At 41.0% G+C, this 10,000-nt stretch overlaps 1 protein-coding gene across 2 annotated transcripts in view; it reads left to right on the top strand.

Annotated features, from left to right (window-relative positions):
• The first annotated feature begins 6,932 nt into the window (after positions 1-6,932).
• Positions 6,933-10,000, top strand: part of LOC143283750 (glutamate receptor ionotropic, kainate 2-like) — a 128,549-nt gene continuing 125,481 nt past the window's right edge. For both annotated transcript variants that reach the window (XM_076590062.1, XM_076590061.1), the window contains exon 1: positions 6,933-8,171. In XM_076590062.1, the coding sequence (XP_076446177.1) occupies positions 7,898-8,171 (274 nt within the window). In that variant the 5' untranslated portion in view covers positions 6,933-7,897. The remainder of the gene's footprint in view (positions 8,172-10,000) is intronic.

The raw sequence follows: 10,000 nt of genomic DNA, 5'->3' as shown, positions 1-10,000 counted from the left end.
ACATACACATATGCACACATACAAACACGACACACCCGCGCGCACGCAGGTCTACATACGCACACACGCGTTGAGAGGGAGGAAAGTGAGAGAGAGAGAGAGAGAGAGTGTGTATATGTTTCTCTTCTTCAGCGTTCCCAGGCTATGTTCAGACGGTCAGTCCAGAGCAGGTTACGAAGTCCGCAGTCCACTGGAGCTTAGTAGCCGTTCCCCCTGGAGATCTGCGGGACTCTGGCGCCTGTGCTCTGTGCAGAGGGCAGTCTTGCAGGAGGACATAGGCTGGGTGGGTGGGTTTAATTTCAGAAGATTAGGATGATTTTATTCCTATGTTGTAATCCGCATTTAAAGGTATCGCACAACCCACCAACAAGAACAAAAGCAAGTGTACCTAAACTATGACTGAAAACAAAACAACCCCAAACCAGTTGGATATTCAGTTTACGAAGTAGCAAGTTCTCTAGTTTTGAATGCCTTATACAAAAACAAAATTCGTCATGTCATAGTATCACTTGATGACGTCGTTGAATTGCGTTTATTTTATTTAGGTTTGATAAACTATTTGTGGTTTTCATCCTTTGCACTGAATGATACAGAACAAAACACACCTCGGTTTTGCGAATGGATGAGTGATATATATATATACAGAGACTAACAGACAGACAGATACACAAACACATAGACTGATTAATAGACAGGCAGAGCAGACAAACGTACACACACACGCACAGAGGCACAAACACACACAGACACACAGACGTCTATACAGACAGAGACACAAACACAGACACAAACACAGAAACAGACACCGACACCGACACACAGAGACACAGACACTGACACAGGCACACAGACAGACAGCACACCACACACACACACACACACACACACACGTACCTCATCCAATGCTTTTACCGAATCATGACAAGACACCACAGGCGAATGCATGCATTTTAAAGTGGAATCACGACTACAGACACGTGGAAATCATTCTAATCTGGAAATTACTTTCGTTTCTCAGCCTGCGTCCACGAGGCTCCATCCATTGTCATTAGTGACGATGATGTCGCCATCCGTGCGGCACGAGCATTGGAGCATTTCCGTTGACAGTTCATGCATGATCGATCGCCTCACAACCGTTGCATAATGCATGACAGAGAGAGAGAGAGAGGAGCAGATTTCCTTTCATTTGTCAGTCGAGAAAGGTGGCAGAATGGTCAGCTGTCAATACAGAGAGTCCGTGAAGGTGAGAGTTTGGGGGGTTCGAATCCCGCTCTCGCCCTTTCTCCCAAGTTTGACAGAAAAATCAAACTGAGCGTCTAGTCTTTCGGATGAGACGATAAATCGAGGTCCCGTGTGCAGCACGCGCTAGGCGCACTGAAAAAGAACCTATGGCAACGAGAGTGATGTCCTCTGGCAAAATTATGTAAAAGGAAAATCACTCTGATAGGTACACAAATATATAAGCATGCACTCAAGGCCTAACAAGCGCGTTGGGTTATGCTGCTGTCAGGCATCTGCCTAGCAGATGTGGTGCAGCGTGGATTGGTCCGAATGCGGTGACGCTCGCCTTGAGAAACTGAAACTGGAACTGGAACTGAAACTTGTCAGTCGATGCCACAGGACACTTTACGCCAAGACAGCAAAGTCACACCCCACCCCGTATAGCCAGCTCTCCACTGGACACCGCACGGTAGTGGTCACAAGAGAGGGAGGTCAAAGAACAACACCTGGTGCAGGACAGTTGAAAGAGGAGAACTCAAGTCCCTCAAGCACTCCTGGGAAGGAGAAGGAGAGAGAGAGAGGAGGAGGGAGAGAGAGAGAGAGAGGGAGGGAGAGGGAGAGAGAGGTAGGGAGAGGGAGAGATAGAGAGAGAGAGAGGAAGAGATAGAGAGGGAGAGATAGAGAGAGGGAGAGATAGAGAGAGAAATGGAGAGAGGGAGAGAGATAGAGAGAGGGAGAGATAGAGAAGGAGAGGGAGAGAGAGAGAGAGGGAGAGAGAGATAGAGAGAGAGAGAGAGAGAGAGATAGAAAGAGAGAGAGAAACCCAAATTAGACTAGAGTGGCGGTTCTTCCTTGCTACCCTACATGACAGAGGGCATGAGGGGCAGACCTGGTGACGTGACGTGACGTGACCTTCAGTGGATGTAGATTGCCAGAGGAAGCTGACCATAGCCGATGTACTGTTGGGGGAAAAAAAAAACACCACCACCATCACCACCACCACCCAGTGGAGTGATGGCCTAGAGGTAACGCGTCCGCCTAGGAAGCGAGAGAATCTGAGTGCGCTGGTTCGAATCACGGCTCAACCGCCGATATTTTCTCCCCCTCCACAAGACCTTGAGTGGTGGTCTAGACGCTAGTCATTCGGATGAAACGATAAACCGAGGTCCCGTGTGCAGCACGCACTTAGCGCACGTAAAAGCACCCACGGTTGTTCCTGGCAACATTTTGAAGAAAAATGCACTTCGATAGGAAAAAAAAACAAAAAAAAAAAAACTGCACGCAGGAAAAAAAAAAAAAAAAAAAAAAAAAAAAAAGAAAAGAAAAGAAAAAAAAGTGTGGTGCTGTAGTGTAGCGACGCGCTCTCCCTGGGGAGAGCAGCCCAAATTTCACACAGAGAAATCTGTTGTGACAACAAGAGAAATACAATACAATACAACACAATACAATACAATACAATACAATACAATACAATACAGTACTCACCATGAGAGACAGTAACAGGAGAACAAAGCACAGTCTATTTGACATGCTTGGTAAAAAAAACCTTTGAACGGAACACTTTTGTTAGTTTTGCCATTCGTTTCCCCTGTCTGTCCACCCATCTCACCACTACACTGTTCTCCTTCATATCTATGTATCGTTTGTTTGTGCTTCCATGTCTGTGAAACTGCATGTTTGCTGCATATCTGTTGTGGATGTGTGTGTGTGTGTGTGTGTGTGTGTGTGTGTGTGTGCGTACGTGTCTGTTACATTTATTTGCTAATTTGTTTATATATCTATTATCATTATTCTCTTTTTATTTTATTCATTTATTTCATTTTTTCCTTTCTCATGTTTTCTTTCATTTTACTATCTATCTGCTTATCTCTTAATTTAAAAAAAAAAATGTTATCCTTTCATTTTTTATAGATCGTCAGACAGACGGACAGATACTTATATGGTTGATAAGACAGGCAAAATTATAGACACGTCAACTTATCATCTGTCTTCTATCCATCTAGACGCACAAAAATGCCTGCATTTATATAATTATGTTGACAGATGGTTAAACAGACAGATACAGAAAAGAGATGATAAGACAGACAGACAGACAGACAGACAGACAGACAAACAGTGAGAGAGAGAGACGGAGAGAAAGAGAGAGACAGAGAGAGAGAGAGAGAGAGAGAGAAGACAAATTCTTTATTTTCGAGGGTAACAGATAAGCACTGGCGCGCTTTTTTTCATCCAGTCCCCGCCCTGAAACAGGGTCTACACTACACAATACTATATCTCTGTGCTCTTTCTTCCTTTATTCAGTATTTTTCCTACATGCCAATCTTATTCTTCTTTCGCTCTTCCCACCTGACTTCTTTTAAAAATTTTTTTTTAATTCCTTTCGTGAAAAGCAAAGCAAGCAAAGGAAACCAGAGAGAGAGACTCGGAGAGAGAGAGAGAGAGAGAGAGAGAGAGAGAGGTCGATAGACAGACACAATCTGTTTAGCGTATGAAAATTTCATTAGTTTGTAAATATTGGAGAAGATCAGAAGCTGTCATGAGTGAAGCGAAGAACAATGGGAGCAAAGTTGCACTGTTTATCAATGGAACCGTCTCTATTCCCTGAGAGACGGTTTTGTCCACCTTTCGTTTGAGCGATAATTGCGTAGAATTGGAAACGTGGAAGTAGCGAGGGAGAGAGAGAGAGAGAGAGGGAGAGAGAGAAAGGGAAAGAGAGGGAGAGAGAGAGAGAGAGAGGGAGAGAGAGAGAGGGAGAGAGGAGGGAGAGAGGGAGAGAGAGGAGAGAGAGAGAGAGAGAGAGAGAGAGAGAGAGAGAGAGAGAGAGAGAATGGATCAATGAACTGTTTTGCTGAACGGCTGTAAGGTTTGAAAAAAAAGTATGCACAGCCACACTTTCTATTGAATCATGGTAAACACGTTACACTCTTCCTAGATGCCTAAACAACAAATAAAAATATAGTCAAACAAAAAAAAACAAACAAATCAAAAACAAAACAAAACAAAAAAACAACAAAAACAAAAACAAAAAAAAAGAAAAGAAAAAAAAAAGAAAAGAAAACAACAACAATAACAACAAAATCAAGCTAACTTTTACTTGTTTTTACTTGAGAAATAAAGCAAAGCAAAGCAGAGCAGAATAAAGCAAAGCAAAGTGCAAAGCAAAGCAAAACAAAACAAAGCACAGGAAAGCAAAGCAAAGAGCAAAGGAAAGAGCAAAGCAAAGAGCTAAGCAAAGCAAAGAGCAGAGCAAAAAGCAAAGCAAAGGAAAGAGCAAAGCAAAGGAAAGAGCAAAGCAAAGGAAAGCAAAGCAAAGAGCTAAGCAAAGCAAAGCAAAGAGCAAAGGAAAGGGCAAAGCAAAGCAAAACAAAGGAAAGCAAAGAGCAAAGCAAAGAGCAAAGCAAAGAGCAAAGCAAAACAAAGGAAAGCAATGAGCAAAGCAAAACAAAGGAAAGCAATGAGCAAAGCAAAGAACAAAGGAAAGCAAAGCAAAGCAAAGCAAAGCAAAGCAAGCGAATAAAAACTGTGCCATGAGCTACCGGTCCTGACTGGCGGAGCTTTGAACGGAGCACAGTTGTTAGATTGTTACTCGTTCCCCGCCTTCTGTCCATCCATATCGTCAATCCAGTGATCCTCATCTATCTATCTATCTGTCTGTCTGTCTGTTTATCTATCTTGAAATAAAGAAGAAGAAAAAAGAAAAAGAAAAAGAAAAGAGAAGAAAAAAAAGAGAGAAAAAAAAAGCATGGTTCAACTTCTTTTCCTTTGTCTTATGAAGGGTAACCATACTTCTCATTTGTTAAACATTTCCTTTCTGTCTGACGCAAGTTTTCCCAAGTCACATTGTTTGTGAGTTATCTTCTGCCGTTAAAATTCAGTACAAACCAAGTTCTGTTTCTCTGTCTCTATCTCTGTCTCTGTCTCTCTCTCTCTCGTGTGTGTGTGTGTGTGTGTGTGTGTGTGTGTGTGTGTGTGTGTGTGTGTGTGTGGCGTTGTGTGTATATCTGCCATAGACACAACGAAACCGAAGTGTCACGGTACGAGTGTTGTCAACATTTCACAGTTTTATCTTCATTTTTTTTCTTTTTTCTCTGTGCTCTTTTCGTCCTTTGTTCAGTATTTTTCCTACATGCCTATCTTATTCTTCTTTCTCTCTTCCCACCCGACGTCTTTTTATTTCTCCTTTCGTTCCCTCTTTCTGTTTTTTTTTCCCTCTCTCCAATCTTTGCACTTCTGCCTTTTTTTTAGTGGCTTTACTCTCGTGCAGAAATCATTCTAAATGTCAGATGTTCAAGTGAATAAATAAGAGAGAAAGAGGGGAGGGAGGGAGGGAGGGAGAGAACGAACGAACGAGCTTTTTTCTTAATGAGGGAAGTGGAATAAGCATACAGATGTTTTTTTTTTTCTACAGCCAGCCCTCAGAGCAAAGAGAAATTATATAAAAATATTCATAAAATAACAAAATGTTATATTAATATAAACATGATACGCTCAAATACACAGTTAACATTTGCAGATACATAATCATGATACTTGCATTCATGACAAAAATGTATATGAAGACACATGGTTGTAGTGCAATGAGAGAGAGAGAGAGAGAGAGAGAGAGAGAGAGAGAGAGAGAGATGATGATGATGATGATGATGATGATGATGACGACGATGAAGTACACACGGGACATTCGGATACACACAAATACATGCGTAAACATTCACACGTGATATAATTATAATGCCTAGAGTTGCAGACAGAGAGACAAAGCAAGAAGATGAGAGAATTTTAAACAAATTCATTTAAAGGTTTCGGCAAGTTCTTTCATTAGATGAGAATGATATGCATTTTGAAATGTATTTAATGTGGTGGTGTTATGCAGAGAGAGAGAGAGAGAGAGAGAGAGAGAGAGAGAGAGAGAGATTTATCAACTGTCGGACATACTGACAGACGCCTAACAAGCACCTAAAGTATTATGCATACAGACATCCATTCGGAGGCTGATAAAGTGGGAATAACCTTATATTGTTGCCGTTCATAACATCATTTGTGCAATTGTCGTATTTTCAACAATAAATGTATGGTTAGACTAACGTGTCAATAATTATGTCCAGGCATGTTTCCCCTTGTGTTTACAGTGCAATATTCATGTTTTTCATCAGTAATAAATGTATGGTGAAACTATCGCGTCAATATTGTCCAAGCATGTGTTTCTCCATGTGTCCACAGCAACGGATCACGATTAAAAACTGTAACTATTGAATTATGATAAGGGTTATCATAGATATGGTTGGGTATAGTAAATAATGTTGTATAGCTGTCTATATCCATACTACACGATTTCCTTGCATTATTGTTTGTTTGAAAGTGGAGACATCGAATGACTGAAGTTGCCATTATACATAAGCACATTGTTATTGTGCCACCCATACCCTAAAAGGGACAAGAGATTAAAGCTTTTTGAACCTTTCATATGGAACTGTAAAGAATAATGAATTTCTTTACGCCGTGAAATTCTGCCACCTGGTTGTCTGTCTTTCTTCCACGTGACGACCAATGTCAGCTTGTTGATAAAACTATCTGTTTTTGGTGATACTGTAAGTGTATTATTTCTTCTCTTTTGATTTCAGGATCAGAGGAGAAAGAACGAAAAATCTCTACAAGCGGCGGGGGTTTTGTGTGAGTGTGTGTGTGTTTTTTGTTTGTTTTGGTTCCATGGGATAGAGACGTTTGCAGAGCAGAAAGCGTGGACCAAGTGATCGTCATTGTTTTACTGTCATTCCCAGTTTTTATAATCATCCACAAGACTGATCGCTTGCCGTCGTCAGCTGCCAGCCGAAGTCTCATTGATAGTGTGAAAACAGGGTGGAGTATTTCAACACGTTACAACCCACGTTTGAAATTGTGTCCGACGTTTCGCTTAAAAACAGTGATATAGTAGAGTGCTTCCTTGGCAAATATTGATAAAACAGCAGTGTATGTATTATTAAAAAAAATCCCAAACACTAACACATGCGGTGTATTGACCTTTTCATGAAAACCCTTCCGCACTCTCTGTGAGTTATATCGCAAATGTGATAGTTCGAAGTTATGATAATGAAAAAAAATCTCTTGCAATTTCGACACTGAACGTGTTTTTGAACCAATGTGAGCTGGTGCTGTTCCTTTAAATGACGTATATTACAAAGTACACTCCATCGTCTCTGGCATAAGCCTCGAACACAGCGATAATTTCGTTGTTTTTTTATACCAATCTTCAACGATTAAAAAAAAAAAAAAAAAAGAAAAAAAGAAGAAAAAAGGGGAAATAAAAAAAGAGAAGAAATACGGGACTAGGGATTGAAACAAACAAAACAAACCACATTATCCGATGTATCGCAAAGCAGAGTAACGACCAAAACGCAAAGATACTACCAGTACCGTTCTCTCCCTCATTAACTCTCTCCATACGAACGGCGAAAGAGAAGACGTTAACACCGTTTCACCCCAATTACCACCATCAAAATATTGCAAGTGGAAGGCTCTCATACTGAAGAGGTGAATGTTGACAAAGAATACCACAATTCTGACGACGGAAGCTAAAGGTTGGGCCATTGAGACACCCACTGGACATCCCTGGGGTCTGTGTAGAGGAGAAGAGAGGACTGGCCGTACTGAGTGAGTTAAAAACAACAACAACAACAACACAATGTTGGTGAACGTGGCGCAGAGAATGAAAACCCTGGCCAGAAGGCTGGCCGTAGTGGCCATGCTGTCTGTGACTGTCTCCCTGGTGTCTGTGACGGCCCAGGTCACGACCGTCAAGTACTCCGACGACGTGACGTCACAGGACGACATGACGTCATCAGAGCGCGTGCTAAAGTCAGCTCTCAGTCTGATGACGGAGCAACCACCGGGTGCTGGCTTCGGCTTCACTTCCGCTGTCAACAGCTCTGCTGGTCCCCCGGAGGTGCACAGAATAGGTGGGTGTGGACTTCTTTCCTTGTCCTGGATTTTGTTGTTGTTGTTGTTATTGTTATTGGTGGTGGTGGTTTTGTTGTTGTTGTTGTTGTTGTTGTTGTTGTTGTTGTCATTGGTGGTGGTTTTGTTGTTGTTGTTGTCATTTGTGGTGGTTTTGTTGTTGTTGTTGTTGTCATTTGTGGTGGTTTTGTTGTTGTTGTTGTTGTCATTTGTGGTGGTTTTGTTGTTGTTGTCATTGGTGGTGGTGGTGGTTTTGTTGTTGTCATTGATGATGATGGTGGTTTTGTTGTTATTGTTGTTGATGTTATTGGTGGTGGTGGTGGTGGTTTTTGTTGTTGTTGTTGTCATTAGTGGTGGTTTTGTTGTTGTTAGTTTATTGGTGGTGGTGGTGGTTTTGTTGTTGTTGTTGTTGTCATTGGTGGTGGTTTTGTTGTTGTTGTCATTGGTGGTGGTGGTGGTTTTGTTGTTGTTGATGCTATTGGTGGTGGTGGTTTTGTTGTTGTTGTTGTTATTGGTGGTGGTGGTTTTGTTGTTGTTGTTGTCATTGGTGGCGGTAGTTTTGTTGTTGTTGTTGTTATTGGTGGTGGTGGTTTTGTTGTTGTTGTTGTCATTTGTGGTGGTTTTGTTGTTGTTGTTGTTGTTGTCATTGGTGGTGGTAGTGGTTTTGTTGTTGTTGTTGATGTTATTGGTGGTGATGGTGGTTTTTTTGTTTTGTTGATGTTATTGGTGGTGGTTTTGTTGCTGTTGTTGTTGTCATTGGTGGTGGTTTTGTTGTTGTTGTTATTGTTGGTGGTGGTTTTGTTGTTGTTGTCATTGGTGATGGTGGTGGTTTTGTTGTTGTTGTTGGTGGTGTTATTGGTGGTGGTGGTGGTGTTTTTTTTGGTTGTTGTTGTCATTGGTGGTGGTTTTGTTGTTGTTAGTGTTATTGGTGGTGGTGGTGGTGGTTTTGTTGTTGTTGTTGGTGGTGGTGGTGTTATTGGTGGTGGTTTTGTTGTTGTTGTTATTGGCAGTGGTTTTGCTGTTGTTGTTGTTATTGGCGGTGGTGGTGGTTTTGTTGTTGTTGTTGTTGTTATTGGTGGTGGTGGTGGTTTTGTTGTTGTTGTTGTTGTTGTTGTTGTTGTTGTTGTTGTTGTTATTGGTGGTGGTGGTGGTTTTGTTGACTCACTTGTGTAAACAAAGTGAGTCTATGTTTTAACCCTGTGTTCGGTTGTTTGTTTGTTTGTGTGTGTGTGTGTGTCCGTGGTAAACTTTAACATTGCCATTTTCTCTGCAAATACTTTGTCAGTTGACAACAAATTTGGCATGAAAATAGGAAAAATTCAGTTCTTTCCAGTCATCTTATTTAAAACAATATTATACCTCTGGGATGGGCACACACAAAAAAGGAAAAAACCCCAAAAACAAACAAACCCCAAATTATATGCAAAATGAATTTACTGTTATATTTATATTTTTTTAATTCTCTAAACTTGGCACTTTGATCTGATATTTTTATCATTTTTTGTTCAAACAGAAACTTCTTTTCCCAAGCATGGAAGTTGTATTTCTGGTGCATGTCTTTGGTGCAGCTAGTAAAAAAAGGGAAATTAATCTGTAATTAATGCTAGGGGTGTTAATTTGCTTTAAACTGATCTTTTTCATCTTAAACATTACATTTTGAAATCATACTCAATACATAAATAGCTTGTGTGTTTTACTCTCAGTGTAAAAGGCTTTCACTATGTTCATTCGCCCAAGTGGTCTTTTTCGGACAATACTAAAATTAATACTACGAGTGGACTCTATAGATTTATTGGCTGAGCCCTGAAGGTCATGGGTAAAAATCAATTGC

Source organism: Babylonia areolata, chromosome 7, assembly GCF_041734735.1.
Source record: "Babylonia areolata isolate BAREFJ2019XMU chromosome 7, ASM4173473v1, whole genome shotgun sequence".
Classification (NCBI taxonomy): Eukaryota; Metazoa; Mollusca; class Gastropoda; order Neogastropoda; family Buccinidae; genus Babylonia; species Babylonia areolata.
This window is presented reverse-complemented; position numbering and strand designations above follow the sequence as displayed.